The following is a 17,729-nucleotide window of genomic DNA, read 5'->3' as shown; positions in this document are numbered from 1 at the left end:
CTATCTTATGCTTTGTGTAAGAGAAATTCAAAGTTTATACTTCTGTATGGTTTGTTTTCTTAAAATGATGTAAACGTTTCCAAAGGTTAAATATGAAGCTCCCCTTATCTTAGTACTGTATAGTATTACTGTGTTAGCAATATGAAAAGATCTCTGTAAATATACCTTTAGGAATGTAATGTCATCGAGCTCAATACACTTCCTCGTCTTCTCAACAGCTTCCTTTGCAGAATCAATGCCACATCGATAATGGGCCATCTGGTCACACAAATGCTCCAGTTTCATTTTCTTCTCCTCTTCCAGGACCTGTGACATTTCTGTGTACTGTGACAGCAGCAGCTTCATTACTTCCTCGTGCTGCTCCTCAAGAAATTTTTCCTCCTTGGCATAGTTTTCCTGTCATTGCCAGAGAAATAATCATTAAGAAATTGGCCCAGCTTCCTCCCTGGTCTACAATAATGTTTGTTTATTTCCATTCACTTATGGGGTGTGGGCATCGCTGGTTAGGCCAGCATTTACTGCCCATCACTAATTGCTCTTGAGAAGGTGGTGGTGAACTGCCCTCTTAAACAGTTGCAGTCCATGTGGTGTAGGTACACCCACAGTGCTGTTAGGGAGGGAGCTCCAGGACTTTGACCCAGCGACAGTGAAGGAACAGCGATACATTTCCAAGTCAGGATGGTGAATGACTTGGAGGGGAACTTCCAGGTGGTGGTGTTCCCGTGCATCGGCTGCCCTTGTCCTTCTAGATGATAGTGGTTGTGAGCTTGGGAGGTGCTGACTAAGGAGCCTTGGTGAGCTCCCACAGTGTATCTTGTAGATGGTATACACTGCTGCCACTGTGCGTCGGTGGTGGAGGAAGTGAATGTTTATGGATGGGGTGCCAATCAAGCGGGTGCTTTGTCCTGGATGGTGCCAAGCATCAAGCTTCTTGACTGTTATTGAAACCGCATTCATTCAGGCAAGTGGAGAGTATTTCATCACACTCCTGACTTGTAGTTAGTGGATAGGCTTTGGGTGTCAGGAGGTGAGTTACTCTCTGCAGGATTCCTAGCCTCTGACCTGTTTTTGTCACCGTGGTATTTATATGGCTAGTCCAGTTCAGATTTTGATCAATAGTAATCCCCAGGATGTTGAAAGTGGGGGATTCAGTGATGGTAATGCCACTGAATATCAAGGGGAGATTCTCTCTTGTTGGAGATGATCATTGCCTGGCACTTGTTGCTTATCTGATGGACTGAAACTCACCATGCTACCCATATTCTACAAAATCTCCAAATGAATCAGCAAGTACATTTTCAGTTCTTTTATCAAGGCAGTGTTTGGGACACATATGTGGGGTTAATGTAGAAACTGAAATGCTGTGAACTTTAAAATATATTTTGAAAATGCAATTTATAATAGAGAAATATATTCCCCAAATATAAAATTAATATTCCAGGGCCAGTTAGGATGTTCAGCAATAATTATGAACTTTAGTGCACCATTAAAAATCCAATTACACCTCATTCAACAAGGTGTAATTTTCTCAATGGATTTTAAAGCAAGATTAATTAGGGTGAACGAACAAGTTCTTGTCAGCTCAGTGATTTTTACTTGACTGGTGTCTAATGGGGACTTCAACATTGCCCCCTATGAGGAAGTCTAGAATCACCAACAGCAACTTCTACGGTTAACAGCACATGTACTGCTCCAGAAGTGGCTGTCAGCTTCAAAGGAGTAACAGTGGCGAACTCTGGAAGTTTCTCTGTCAGTATTCCTACAAAATCTGGACCATTGTGTCAATTTTGACCTCTCCACATGGCAGGGCAAATGGAGATGTTGAAGATGACTCAGAGGAAGGCAGCAAGAATTGTTCTGTGCTATTAGTTATCAGGATAGGCTCAAAGAACTGGAGTTTTTTTCATTGGAGAAGTAAGATGCTTTAATTTGAGGTTCCTCAAATAATGAAGAGTCATACGGACTCGAAATGTTAACTGTCTTCCTCTCCGCAGATGCTGTCAGACCTGCAGAGTTTTTCCAGCTATTTTTGTTTTTGTTTCAGATTTCCAGCATCCGCAGTATTTTGCTTTTATATTCTATTTGGGTTGCTAGGATATTATGAGCTAGGTAGGGATAGAATTAGGGGGCATCAGCATAAAAGATGAAAAGATTGGTTAAATACCAGGAGGCTCTGATTTTTAAAGAGAAGCACTGACCTCTAGAATTAGTTACCAAACCTGCAGTAAGTATGCTCATCGTTGGACAAATGTTTTGAAGCCAAGAGCATCCCACGTTATAAATACTAGATGATGGTTTTGCTACAGTTATCGATAGCTATTGGACAGTTACTGAAATCCTTTGCGGCTTGATTGATTGCCTTCAGAGGAGATGGACAAATTTCCCGGTTTATGTTCCTAAACTAACTAGAGGTTTTCTCTCTTTTTTTTCTCTCTAACAGAAGATTGTGCGACTGGGCTTGGAGGGAGAGCAGCTGGGGCATTGATGATGTATGAAGGCTGCCCCACATTTGGATAGGATAACCTGGATGGACCAGTTTGTCTTTTTCTGAGCTTTTTAATATGTTTATGATTAGTAAATGCGTAATTGCCAACTGAATTCAGAAACGCAGTCTTCCTGGCATCTTGCTGTTCAGTGCAGAAAATTGGTGCCTCAAGGACAATGGCCTATAAACTAAAGTTGTGCTTGTTGCCTATTGCTAATTTTTTTCATTGCTCAGCCTAAGTTTTTCAACTGTCCTGCATGCAGTATAGTGTAACAGACTAAACTACACTGCACTAAACATGAGAAAATCCCTATTACACACGATTGCCCATTGAGGGCCCAATCTTCACCTATCCACGATTTAAGTAAACTAAAAACAAGTTATTATAACAAGCCAGTTCTCTGTGTGTGTGTGTGTGTGTGTGTGTGTGTGTGTGTGTGTGTGTGTGTGTGTGCGCATGTGTGTGTGTGTGACTGACAGGGGGAAAAAGAGAGATGCAGGTTAGCTGTGTATTACATTAATGTAGAGATGTTTTTATAAGCGGGAGAAGGTCAGTTAAACAGTGATAAAAACAAAAAAACTGCGGATGCTGGAAATCCAAAACAAAAACAGAATTACCTGGAAAAACTCAGCAGGTCTGGCAGCATCGGCGGAGAAGAAAAGAGTTGACGTTTCGAGTCCTCATGACCCTTCGACAGAACTTGAGTTCGAGTTCAAGAAAGAGTTGAAATATAAGCTGGTTTAAGGTGTGTGTGTTGGGGGCGGAGAGATAGAGAGAGAGAGAGGTCGGGGGGGGCGGGGGGGTGTGGTTGTAGGGACAAACAAGCAGTAATAGAAGCAGAACATCAAAAGATGTCAACGACAATAGTACAATAGAACACATAGATGTTAAAGTTAAAGTTGGTGATATTATCTAAACGAATGTGCTAATTAAGAATGGATGGTAGGGCACTCAAGGTATAGCTCTAGTGGGGTTTTTTTTTTATATAATGGAAATAGGTGGGAAAAGAAAAATCTTAATAATTTATTGGAAAAAAAAGGAAGGGGGAAACAGAAAGGGGGTGGGGATGGGGGAGGGAGCTCACGACCTAAAGTTGTTGAATTCAATATTCAGTCCGGAAGGCTGTAAAGTCCCTAGTCGGAAGATGAGGTGTTGTTCCTCCAGTTTACGTTGGGCTTCACTGGAACAATGCAGCAAGCCAAAGACAGACATGTGGGCAAGAGAGCAGGGTGGAGTGTTAAAATGGCAAGCGACAGGGAGGTTTGGGTCATTCTTGCGGACAGACCGCAGGTGTTCTGCAAAGTGGTCGCCCAGTTTACGTTTGGTCTCTCCAATGTAGAGGAGACCACATTGGGAGCAACGAATGCAATAGACTAAGTTGGGGGAAATGCAAGTGAAATGCTGCTTCACTTGAAAGGAGTGTTTGGGTCCTTGGACGGTGAGGAGAGAGGAAGTGAAGGGGCAGGTGTTGCATCTTTTGCGTGGGCATGGGGTGGTGCCATAGGAGGGGGTTGAGGAGTAGGGGGTGATGGAGGAGTGGACCAGGGTGTCCCGGAGGGAGCGATCCCTACGGAATGCCGATAAGGGGGGTGAAGGGAAAATGTGTTTGGTGGTGGCATCATGCTGGAGTTGGCAGAAATGGCGGAGGATGATCCTTTGAATGCGGAGGCTGGTGGGGTGATAAGTGAGGACAAGGGGGACCCTATCATGTTTCTGGGAGGGAGGAGAAGGCGTGAGGGCGGATGCGCGGGAGATGGGCCAGACACGGTTGAGGGCCCTGTCAATGACTGTGGGTGGAAAACCGCGGTTAAGGAAGAAGGAGGACATGTCAGAGGAACTGTTTTTGAATGTAGCATCATCGGAACAGATGCGACGAAGGCGAAGGAACTGAGAGAATGGGATGGAGTCCTTACAGGAAGCGGGGTGTGAGGAGCTGTAGTCGAGATAGCTGTGGGAGTCGGTGAGTTTGTAATGGAAATTGGTGGACAGTCTATCACCAGAGATTGAGACAGAGAGGTCAAGGAAGGGAAGGGAAATGTCAGAGATGGACCACGTGAAAATGATGGAGGGGTGGAGATTGGAAGCAAAATTAATAAATTTTTCCAAGTCCCGACGAGAGCATGAAGCGGCACCGAAGTAATCATCGATGTACTGGAGAAAGAGTTGTGGAAGGGGGCCGGAGTAGGACTGGAACAAGGAATGTTCCACATACCCCATAAAGAGACAGGCATAGCTGGGGCCCATGCGGGTACCCATAGCCACACCTTTTATTTGGAGGAAGTGAGAGGAGTTGAAGGAGAAATTGTTCAGCGTGAGAACAAGTTCAGCCAGACGGAGGAGAGTAGTGGTGGATGGGGATTGTTCGGGCCTCTGTTCGAGGAAGAAGCTAAGGGCCCTCAGACCATCCTGGTGGGGGATGGAGGTGTAGAGGGATTGGACGTCCATGGTGAAGAGGAAGCGGTTGGGGCCAGGGAACTGGAAATTGTTGATGTGACGTAAGGTGTCAGAGGAATCATGGATGTAGGTGGGCAGGGACTGGAGTTAAACAGTGTATGTTTCTCTCAGTTGTTACAGACTGTCTCTTTGGTTTCTCTTGGCTCTTGTCCAGGCCTGGCAACCAATAAGGTTCCCTGTTGTAGAGGCAGCTTCTCCACAGGAGAGAGAGGGAGTGTGAGAGAGAAAGTGAGAGAGAGGGAGAGAGAGCCTAGTCCTTTAAACCCACTTTCTCATCTCTCTTCCTGTAATGGTGGAGTGAAAGGAATCGCTCAGGACTCCAACTGTGCTTTTTGCTTTCCATTTTCTGTCATGAAAAAACAAACAAGAAAATAAATAAGGAGGAAGGGGAGGGGGCAGCTGGATCGGCAAGAGAACTGTGTGTAACGGCGAAAGGATGGTGCCTTCAGTACAGGACAGTCTCTCAGTGGGAGAGGAAAGCCCTGATTAACATCCAAATTTTGGGATAGCTGAAACCTATATAATTCACTCCCATTATAAAGTATGTTCGCTGTTCGCGATTTCATCCTTTGTGAGAATTCACAGGAAGGTAACCCCCATGAATGGCGGGACTTTACTGTATATACATGCGGATGAAGATTAGGAGCACTGATAGAAAGTTGATTGCTGACAGGGAAGAATCCGGATATAGACAGGTTCGTGGAATGGGCAGAATGGTAAGTGTAATGTCATGTGGCTAAATGTGAGGAGAAAGACAACAAGGAACAGGAGTATACATGAAATAAAAAGATGATGTAAGTGAACAATGAGAGCTAAGGGTTCAAGTTTATAATACCTTAAATGTGAGTGCAGGTGGATAAAATCACAAAAACTAATAGTATTTGGGGTTTTATGTGTAAAGAAGTAATAATGAATTAATATCAATTATTGTTTAGGCCACTTTCAGTTAGAGTATTATGGTTGCCCCAATGCAAAAGGAGCCACCACCAAACACATCTTCCCTTCAGCCCCCCTGGTGGCATTCCATAGGGATCGTTCCCTCCATGACACCCTGGTCCACTCCTCCATCACCCTCTATACCTCAACCCCTTCCCACGGCACCTTCCCATGCAACCGCAGAAGATGCAACATCTGCCCTTTTACTTCCCCTCTCCTCACCGTCCAAGGGCCCAAACACTCGTTTCAAGTGAAGCAGCATTTCACTTGCACTTCCCCCAACTTAGTCTACTGCATTCATTGCTCCCAATGCGGTTTCCTCTACATTGGAGAGACCAAACGCAGACTGGGTGACCGCTTTGCAGAACACCTTCAGTCTGTCCGCAAGCATTACCTGTCGCTTGCCATTTCAACACTCCACCCTGCTCTCATGTCCACATGTCCGTCCTTGGCTTGCTGCATTGTTCCAGTGAAGTTCAACGCAAATGGAGGAACAGCACCTCATCTTCCGACTAGGCACTTTACAGCCTTCTGGACTGAATATTGAGTTCAACAATTTTAGATCATGAACTCTCTCCTCCATCCCCACCCCTTTCTGTTTGTTCTCCCTCCTTTTTGTTTTTTCCAATAATTTATATAGATTTTTCTTTTCCCACCTATTTCCATTATTTTTTAAATGTATTTCCATGCATTGTTTATCTCCAACTTTTAGCCTTTTTAGTACTCCTTCATCCCACCCCCACTAGGGCTATCTGTACCTTGTTTGTCCTGCTTTCTATCCTTAATTAGCACATTCCTTTAGATAATATCACCACCTTCAACACCTCTTTGTCCTTTTGTCTGTGATATCTTTTAGTTATCTCCACCTATCACTGGCCCTTTACTTAGCTCTTCTTGTCCCAACACCCCTCCCCCCCTTAAACCAGCTCATATTTCACCCCTTTCCTATTTTTACTTAGTTCCGTTGAAGGGTCATAAGGACTCGAAACATCAACTGTGCTCTTCTCCGCCGATGCTGCCAGACCTGCTGAGATTTTCCAGGTATTTCTGTTTTTGTTTTTGTTGAGCACTAAACCCATAATGTGCACAAGTCTATATTTTTGTAACAAAAAGTCTATATTTTGTGTCCAGTATTATATGATTACTGAATTCAGAATGGGAAAATCTTACTATTGTGTGCATAAATAACTCACATCAACAGAATTGAAAACATCTTCAAGTTCTGCCACAATTTCTTCCATTCTGTTTGCCTTTCCTCCTGCTGCTTGCACATACTCATCCAATTTTTCCTGTTAAGGAAAGAAATTAAAAACCAAGGCAATTACAAATTAATAACATTTTTAAAAATCTCTAATGCAATGACAAGCAATTTATGTCATAATTCTCCAGAGCCAGATATCAAGTCAGTTGCTGACTGGCATATAAGCCATTTTCTCAGTGATTTAATGGGGAAGAAACTATCCTCGCAAAATTTCATTTCCTGCTACAATCCTATAGGCCTAAGTTTGAGAAGCAGTGAGACAAATGTGTAAATGTATCTTTGTAGGCATATATTAAATGTGTGAAAGGTTTGATCAACCTGTATACCAAGCTCAGAAATATAACACCTTTAAGGCCCCAATACATATGTGCCCTGGTGTGGTTTAAGTGCTATCTGTTAAATGCATGTCACTATTGCTTGTTTGTGTGCTTAATAACAATAAACATTAACTTCAATGTTTAAGAACCTCATCGATTAGAGGAATAGATAGGACATCTCATCATAAATGAATTTCATCCTCCAATAGATCAGATCAGCAACTAGTGCATAAAAAGCCAGATTCTGATTCCAAAGGACTCCGAGGGAAATGGGTTTGATGCCTTGCCAAGAGGGAGAAGGACATACTGGTCTTCAATATGGATCTTAGCAATGAGATGGGATGAAAAGAGGAGATAGTCGTGTAGTGGCAATGTCACTGGACTAGTAATCCTGAGGCCCAGTCTAATGCTGTGGGGTCATGGGTTCAAATCCCATCATGGCAGCTAGTACAATTTTAATTCATTCATAAAATCTGGAATATAAAGCTAATCTCAGTAATGGTGACCATCATTGATTGTCCTAAGAACCCATCTGGTTCACTAACATGCCCTTTAACGAAGGAAATCTGCCATCCTTACTTGGTCTGACCAACATTTGACTCCCGGCTCACAGTAATGTGGTTGACGCTAAACTGCCCTCTGAAATGGCCTCGCAAATCTCTCAGTTCAAGGGCAATTAGGGATGGGCAACAAATGCTGACCATGCCAGTGATGCCCACAACCCATGAAAGGATAAACTAAAAGTCTTTTGCAGACATCTATCAGAGCCAGTGGTGTAATTATTTGCAAAGGCAGAATTCTGTAGAGTGGAAACAGAAAGTGCTGGAAAAACCCAGCAGGTCTGACAACACCTGTGGAGAGAGAAACAGAGTTAACGTTTTGAGTCCAACATTACTCTTCTTCAGAACTCCAGGGTTCTGAAGAAGAGTCAAATTGGACTTGAAATATCAATTCTGTTTCTCTCTCCACAGCTACTGCCTGGCCTGCTGGGTTTTTCCAACACTTCGGTTTTATTTCAGATTTCCAGCATCTGTAGCAATCTGCTTTTATTTTAGTGCAGAATTCTGTGGATCCTGGAAATTGTCAATAAAAATTGAAAATTTGGAGAACACTCAGGAGATGAGGCAGTATCTTTGGAGAGAAACACAGAGTTATTTCAGGTCAATGATCTTCCATGTCAAAACTCAATGATGAACGTTCATCATCCTGAAAATTAACTCAGTTTCCATCTACATTGATGCTGCCTGATGCTGCCTGACTTGTTGAGAGTTTTCCAGCATTTGCTGTGTATTAATTTCCCTTGTTCCAGCATCAAAGCAAGAAAACAGTTACACATGGTCAGCAGAGGCCCATGGCAACAACAGTCTACGATTATGCTGTTTGGCTTCATTTTATCCTATCCCTGTCTAGCTCAAATTCACCTAAAATAGAACAAATTTGAGAGATTTCCTCTGAAACTAGATTAAAAGCTCACAAAATATTCACTGGGATAAAGTAAAATAAAACGAATGAAATTTTGAAGATTGACATGGTTAATTCTTCTGGCCTCCAACCCAATTTACAGCTGTTAGTTGATCTCATATGAGTCACATACGCTGCCTGAATTAAAATGGCTGACAGAGGTAAACACGACACAGGCAAGAACTAACATTCCAGAAAATGTCCAGCTGGTATAAACATTTTATCAAGCAGTGCTATCCATTAGCATTTAGCATCAAGCAATAATTTTGATTGTTTAATAGACTTTAATGATGGCAAAGTAATGTTATAGAGTTTATTTCCTGTGGGAGAGTTCTTTTTCAACTTTTTTTATAAAAAAAAGCTGTTGATAGAAATAAATATGAATAAAAAATATTTACTCTGACATACAGATTCAGATTAAATAACTGTACAATGAAACATATCCACTCCACCAAGAACACTGCATTATCTAATATGAGTGATGCATAGTAATTCAAAGTATAGCTATGTAAGCCTTTTTAGCACAATTAACAAAATTCTGACAGGATGTTCAATGCAAATATTAAATAGACATATAAAACTTTCCTATTCCTCCAGTTTAAAATTATTTTGCTCTTCTAGACTTATTCTCCAACCCTGTGACGTGGGCCTACCCTGGAGGGAAAGGGGAGGCCTCTCTAACCAACCATTTGGAAGTGCAAGAAAGCCACAAGAGCTGATACCTAGTGCCTTCCCTGCTCCTACCCCTACCCTTTTGATTTTCACCCTCTGAAAGAAAGTTCCTCGTCCCTACTCTGGACTTAACTGACACCCCAGTCAAGCTCAGAATCTTGGTATTTGTATAATTATAGGCACAAAGTTGATCTATATACCAAAGATTTTAGTACACCAGCATGCAGCATTACTGGTCACTCATGTAATGGGTGTAATTGTAATAATCTACTACTCTATTTACTGTGTGCCTATTATATGTTTTGGAAAATGCACCTTATACCCTATGTATTACTGTTATGGTTAATGTACTTGGATGGCACAGATGAGGAAAATTACGGAATATGTAATCGTACATGAACATTTGTGATTGACAAAGAAAGCAACTCTAAATGATGACTGGACAGCATTACACTAACAGCCTTGGTGTACACATGCATTATCAGTTCACATGAAATTCCTGTGCCTGACAGTTTAATAGAGACGTTAATACATTTATTAACATCAGATTTCAAATGCCCTTTCTCAACACAGTTGCAAATTGTACATGCACTTAGGTGACACACAAATGTGAGGTAGACCTTGGAGCCTGGAATTTAAGTAAGATAGGTAATATACAATTATATTTATTTGTTGTTATAGGCTATTCCTGTCTGCTCCATAACTCTGATTCTCAACCACTTTGCCTCTGATCCGCCTACCTGTCCCCTACACTTCTATTCCCACTTACTATGGAATTAAGCCATGTCTGCAAAAGGTGCATTCATAAACAAATCCCTTCCATGCTGCTCTCACTTGTGCACTAAGAAAAAGATTCAGGAAACACTGGGAACTGAAACTAGTCCAACCATCTTTACTCCCTGCAAGTCTTCTACCGTCGCTGTGGATTTCAGGGCTGGTGGAAAATGGTTGCAAATTAAAACCCCCTCCAAAGATAAAAGTCTCCATATTCATGCAGCTGGATGATTAAAACTTAGATCAGCAAAACTTTCAGGCAGGATATGTATTCCTTCTAACAAGACCATTTAAATATCCAGTTAAGGAACAAGTTGATCCAAAAAATAATGTCAGTAAGTTGGCTGAGTTTTCATTAATAAATTTTGTAGAAAGACAATGAAAACACAGCAAACATATAGTAACCAATAATTTCCTTTTACACTCATTTGATAGGTGTTGCACAAATTAGCTTAACCTATCAAATGTGATGCATCATGAATTAAATTCTAGCTGGAAGATTAAGGTTTGGTACACATTCTTCAGTGTGGAGCATAATCTAAATGTATGTTTTATTTAAAATGAAAGTTCTCACCTTTATTTTTACCACAGCTGTATCTATTGCTATGACATCATGATCTTGATGTTCTCCAAAGAGCTTATCAATTGCAAAAATTGGAAGCCCACAGGTAATACAAAAGGTATCTGCTGGTTTTGGTGGTTTCTGAGAGATCAGCACGTCTACATCCTCTTCTTTCCTTGCCTCAACATGGGTGTCTTCCACTTTTTCTGGAGCAGGTTCATGCAATTCTTTAGCCTCAATATCCAGAGCATCATTACAGATTTCAAATACATTACCATCATCTATAGTTTTCACATCTTCCAATAAAAGCAAATGACTGGGTTCTTCTATGGCTTTCACAAATAAATTCTCTGGGTTTTCTTGAAGGTGTGTTTCATCTACATGACTGGGGACATTTTCTTGCGGGTAATGCTGTTGTGGAATGTCCGTTTCATAATCTTCTGGCTCAGTGGCTTTTCCATCAGTTTGGGAATCTTGCTCAGTTCTTGTCTTATGCTCTGTTTGAAAATCATCAGAAATATGCCTTGAATCTTGTTCACATGTTATTATGTCATTAAGTGTTTCCTGTGTTGCTACTTCAAATTGTTCACATTCACTCTGTAGGGGTTGCACAATGTCCCCATTGAGGCATTCTTCTTCCTGCATTTCTTTAGCAGGGTCCAGTATAACTTCATAATGATCAGGTCCTGATATAATCTTGTCATTCATTATTTGAGAACTTGCTTCATCTTTTCTTGCCTTTTCTTGGTTCAGACTTTCAAGGTTGAACTCATCCTTTGCCACGCATTCAGTACGCTGTGAATAGATAATTCCAACATCCAACATTTCATCATTGGTTCCAGGACTCTCCGTTAAATATAACTGTTGATCAACAAAATGCGTGATTCCTTTCAGAACATCTTTACAAGCTTCTTGATCCATTTTTGCAGAATGATCTACTTCCCCATATTCTTCAATTACAATCTGTGGATCTATTTCATCAATCTCTACAGTGGGCTCATTGTTATTTATTTGATCATGCACCTTATTTTCAGCCTTTATCGACTCTCCAGGTCCTTCATATTCAGTTTCTTCTCCTAATTCAGCAGGAGGGTATCCAACCTCAGGCTTGCATTCAGATCCTTCTCGTTCAGCAGATTGAGGCTGGTATATTGGAACAGGAACAATCTGATCAACGGATGTTTCCCCATGGAATACGTCTTCCTGAATATCCTTGATTTTCACAGATGTCAAGGTATTACTCACTTCTTCTAATCCTGCTTCACTTGGAGGGTTTCCATATTCTTCAAAGGAGTCAATTATATTGGCAAGCTGTCCAGTATCTAAGTGATCTTCAACATTAGAAGCAGGCTTCTCTATGTCTTCTACATAAAGCGTTTCTTCAAAAGATGCTACTTGGCTGGTCTGTATTTCTTCACTCACCAGCTGATTAATATTCTCTCCCATTAGCTCAATTGCCTTACCTGGTTCTTCTGATACTTCCTCAGATTTTAGAGATCGAACTTCTGACAAAATGTTATTGTCCTCATATATACTCTTGCTGATCTCAGATTTTTCTTCACACTCTTTCTGTACCTCCAAAACTTTCTCAGAATCTATTTTTTGTGTAGGAATTTTTGCTTCATCAGTGAATACTTCTGGAACGTGGTCTTCACTTTCTGAAAACAATATATCTTTTTCTGCACCAATTGCATCATTTTGTGATACTGCTTCCAGCCAACGAGATGATCCCTCTGGTATAAATTCTCTTGAAGACTCAAGAATATCATCCCTCAGAACATACTTTTCAAAGTATAATCCATTTCCATCATCTGTATCAGATGACTGACAAGGGAATGAAAATTCAGGATTACTACTTTCTTCATCTGACTGGTCACCGTTTTGTTCTTTTCGTCCCTTAGCTTCCTCGTAAAGATCCTTATAATAAAACGCTAATGCAGGTGGTTCCTCCAGAAGTGCAAGATCAATCAATTTGGTCGATATAGGAAAACTATAGGAACGCGACAGGACTCCTTCATCCATGCTAAATAACAACGAACCAGCTTCCTTTTGATTTAGTGCATCTGTAATATTTTTATTAATATCTTCTTGCCTTCCTTTATTGCATAGTTCAGAGATGGGTGCTTGTACAGAAAATTCTGTTGTTCCATGCTTTCCTGTTGTACCATCAAGGGTTTCAGGATTTCCTGACACATCAAATTCATCAAAATTAAAAACTGCTGTATCTTCGGAAAATGACGTACTTTTCAGTTTTGACTCTGCAGGGTTGTCCACCTCTGGACTTGGCACTTCCTGTGGTTTCAGTTCCGCTATCTCTAGGTCAACAGGGACTTGTTCATCCACCAAAGTATATTTTTCAAAATAATCGTCCTCCCCATTTTCATCTTTACTTGCAGATGCAGCAATTGCAGAGGATTGTTCAATGGAACTGGGATTAGATCCTGCAACAACAGAAGGATTGGATACTTGAACTGTAGGAGGATTGGATCCGACTGCGTGGGAGGGATTGGATCTCTCTGCATGGGAGGGATTGGATCCCACTCTGTGGGAGGGATTGGATCCCTCTGTGTGGGAGGGATTGGATCCTGCTGTGTGAGAGGGATTGGATCCTGCTGTGCGGGAGGGATTGGAATGTACCACAGAGGAAGGTTTGGATTCCCCTACAGTGAAAGGATTGGAGCTCCATGAATTGGAAGGATTTGCACTTTGTTCCAGCTCACTGTGTTCTGATGCATCCAGTAATCTTGATTGCGGTTCATGTTCCACTCTATTAAAATTATTTTCAAAATATTTTCTTTTCATATCAGGATTTGTTTCCAAATAGATCAGGTTGTCCTGCATTTTGCTACATGCCTCTTGATCCACAGAACAAACTTGTGCTGGAGCAACAATGTTTAATATCTCAGAGCCTTCAGCCACAATATTGAAAATAGCTTTCTGACTTTCTGTATTTTCTTTATAGTTTAGTTCATCTACTATTATTTTTTCCAGCTCTACTAACTGTGATTGAGAGGCATCCTCAGGGGTTCTATGAGTTGTGCTGGATAAGGAACCATTCAGCTCTACATCTATCACTTCTAAAGGTTCAGGACTTGTCCTCGAGTGGAACAGATTTTCATTTGTTGTGGTTTTTTGATTTTCTGGGCAATAGGGCGATATGGTATCAGGAAAAATTCCACCAGCTGGAGTGAAAGACAAATTTTTCAAATCCACATTTACAGTTTCCATGCCCTCATCTTTGATTGCTGATATGGAATTGTCTGTAACTTTACAAGTTACTCCTGATGGTAGACTTCCCACAGGATTAGTAAGCTCTGAACTGCTGGTTACAGAAGTATTTGGATATTTGCCTTCTGGATCTGCCATTGAATAAGATTGATCTTCTTTTGCAAATATTTTACCAGCTGCACTTTCATTTAAGTAATAATTATCCTTTAATGGGACAGGCGTTGGATCTGTGTCAAATGCTAAACTTTTGAAGTCTGAAATAAATGTTTCATGAGACAAGAACTGATGGGTATCTGAGCCAGCAACTACAGTCTTTCTCAAGTCATCCGTGCTTGTGGGAACTGTTCCATTCGTTGTTATTTCTTTGTCTGCTGAAAGTAAGTTATCTGTGTCTGTACAAGGCTCTCTTAACTGTGAAACTACGACAGGCTCTGAACCAATTGTTGCAGACAGCCATGAATCTTCTTTATTTTCTGGTAAAGCTGAACTAATTCTTGCTTCTAAGACATGTTTCAAAGCAGTTTCTGATTCTTCCTTTTTTCTCAGTTGTATTGAAGAGGTATGTATTTGTTGTTCAGGTGTGGTTGGAAATGAATTGTTTAAACTGTGATTGTTCAGAATTATGTTTTGCATATTCCGTTCAACTCCGTTTTTATTAAAATTTTTTTGACAGTGTACTGGGGTATGTTGTTGCACACTCTCTTGAACAGAGGAAAACACCTCACACGCTTCATTTCCATCATTATTGGATTTTCCTGCTATTTTTGATACCATTGGATGGTGCTCAATTGGCGACTGAAGATCTGTCTCGGTTTTAGAATCCTGCAACGGTTTTGATTTTGCCACTTTCTCTGTTGCAGTATTGAATATCAGAGTTGGTTCTTTTTTTCCTGGTTCTGTTCTCAAAACGCACGAATTATTTCTAGGTTTCTTCGGGGCATCTTTTAATTCTCCTGTCTTCAGATCAGTTATCCCAATATGGCGTTTTTCAGTTTTACTAACTTTCCCACTTTGACGTTCATCCGTGCATGGAGACTGGGGCAACTCATCCATTATGAATATTACTTTTCCTGGCGGAGCACTCATAGGGGCGCTTTCCACGCTGTAAACATCGGAGGCTGTGCTTTCTGATGCCCATGGCGTGGAGCATCGGCTGCTTGAAACGGTCTCCCATATAATTCCACTGTCCTCACTTTGAACTGTCACCATGGAGAAGGACGAACTTGAAATAATGTAATTCACCTTAGGTTTTACCGACTGATCTTTAATGGCATCCTTTAGGCTATCAGGAAATAAGCAAACAAAGTTTTAAACTCAAGTTGTAGTGTATGTTTCCAAACTGCTAGCAAATATATAAATAAGTTTAAAAATGAACATCACTGACATGTCCAAATATAAGGCATGTTAAAAAATATTGTAAATTTCTGAATAAAAATGATGATAAAAATCTCAGCTGTGGCTCAGCGAGTAGCACTCTCACATCAAGGTTCTGGGTTCAAGTCCTATTGCAGGGCATGAGCACAAAAAAAGCCGAGGCTAATGCTCTAATGCAGTACCGAGGGAGTGCTGCACTGTCAGAGGTGCTGACTTTTGGATGAGGCATTAAACGAGGCTCCATCTGCCTCCTTGGGTGGATGTTAAAATTCCCATGGCATTATTTCAAAGAAGAACTGGGGCGTTATCCCACGTGTCCTGGTCAATGTTTATCCTTCAATCAACATCCCCCCAAAAAATTCTCTGGTCATTATCATATTGCTGTGCTACCACATTTCCTTCATTACAACAATGAATACACCTCAAAAAAAGTACTCCACTGGCTGTAAAGCACTTTTGAGGCACCTGGTGGTTGTGAAAAGTACTATAAATGCAAGTTTTTCTTTCTAACATACTTTCATGTGCAATGCGAGTTGTGAATTTGTCACCTTAACCGACAATTTTAAAAAAATGTACAATTAATACTGTTTCTCATTAGTTTATTGTAGGAGGTAACATTTATGTTAGGTTAGCATTGGCATTTGCTATGTGATGTACACTCTAATCATTTGGTAAAACTCCAGCTAATTGGATACCATGTTCTGACCTGGCTCAACATGACAGGACGTTAACTAGCATGAAGGTCCCCTCATCAACCATGTTTAAAGTGATCACGCGATACTTACAGGTTAGTTGCTGATTCACCATTTCTTAGCTATTGTTTGACTGCTAGAAATAATTTGCAGTGTTCCGTCACACTCCAGACCTCAAACAGAGAAAGAGGCTTTTACTTATTTTTATTTAGTTCTGTTGAAGAGTCATACGGACTCGAAACATTAACTGTGTTCCTCTCCGCAGATGCTGCCAGACCTGCTGAGATTCTCCACATATTTTTATTTTTGGCTTGGCTGTTTTTTGCATTGCTGTTGTTTGTCTCACTAATTGTTTGCTTGCAAGCATGGGTGGACTGCTCAGTCTATCTCTGGGTATGAAGCATGATGTGGGAACACCAAGTAAACCACCAAAAAGGGGAATAAGCCACCAGAAGAGGGAGTAGGATGAGAAGAAGAGCACTCAACTGAAGGCCGATTCCACAGAGGGTTCAAGAAACAATTCTCCTAATGTAACTTCACTGATGAGAAAGATATAACATGCCTTTGCTTCACTAAGGAGGTCATTACTGAGCTATGCTAGCTGCTACAGCCACAAGTGCAGACTCAAACCAGGCATGCACAGCACTCCCTGTGACTGTTAACATTATCATCTTACTCAACAGTTATGCCACAGGCAACTTTCATACTGCAACAGTTGACATCAGCACCATTTTGCAGTTTGCAGTATGCAGATGTATCAAGTTGGTCGAGGCTGTCTATTCAAAGAGACACTAATATCTCCTTCCTTATTGATACAGAAAGACTGGCCAAAAGACCACAAGGTTTTTCTCACATAGCAGGTGTCTCCATAATGCAATGTGCCATTGACTTCACACACATTGCCTTGTGTGCTTCACATCAGCACCTTGGAATTCCATTTCATCTACATACAACTGGATTGTGACCACAGGCAGGATTATTCGTCATTTATATAAACGACATGGATGACTATGTGGGGGGTAGGATGAGTAATTTTGCAGATGACACAAAGATTGGCCGGGTGGTTAACAGTGAGGTTGAGTGTCTTGGGCTACAGGAAGATATAGACAGGATGGTCAAATGGGCAGAAAAGTGGCAGATGGAATTTAACCCTGAAAAATGTGAGGTGATACAGTTTGAATACTTCCTTGTCAAATTACTCCTTCCAATGAACAGCATGACACTAGGAAGTTCTGAGGAACAAAGGGACCTTGGCGTGTGTGTCCATAGATCTCTGAAGGCGGAGGGGCATGTTAGTGGGGTGGTGAAAAAGGCATATGGGATACTTGCCTTTATCAATCAAGGCATAGATTACAAAAGTAGGGGGGTCACGTTGGAGTTGTATAAAACCTTAGTGAGGCCACAGCTGGAGTACTGTGTGCAGTTCTGGTCACCACATTATAGGAAGGATGTGATTGCACTGGAGGGGGTGCAGAGGAGATTCACCAGGATGTTGCCTGGGATGAAACATTT

The 17,729-nt window shown here is 41.2% G+C and overlaps 1 protein-coding gene across 1 annotated transcript in view; it reads right to left on the bottom strand.

Annotated features, from left to right (window-relative positions):
• Positions 1–17,729, bottom strand: part of LOC121276804 (cardiomyopathy-associated protein 5-like) — a 90,020-nt gene that overhangs the window by 52,987 nt on the left and 19,304 nt on the right. Inside the window, exons 2-4 of the mRNA XM_041185348.1 lie at positions 10,936–15,433; positions 7,070–7,165; positions 166–396 (exon numbers count right to left, since the gene is read on the bottom strand). Coding sequence (XP_041041282.1) covers positions 166–396; positions 7,070–7,165; positions 10,936–15,433 — 4,825 coding nt within the window. The remainder of the gene's footprint in view (positions 1–165; positions 397–7,069; positions 7,166–10,935; positions 15,434–17,729) is intronic.

This window comes from Carcharodon carcharias, chromosome 4 (assembly GCF_017639515.1).
Source record: "Carcharodon carcharias isolate sCarCar2 chromosome 4, sCarCar2.pri, whole genome shotgun sequence".
Taxonomy (NCBI): domain Eukaryota; kingdom Metazoa; phylum Chordata; class Chondrichthyes; order Lamniformes; family Lamnidae; genus Carcharodon; species Carcharodon carcharias.
The sequence above is the reverse complement of the archived record's forward strand: the minus strand, read 5'-3'. Positions and strand labels throughout refer to the sequence as shown.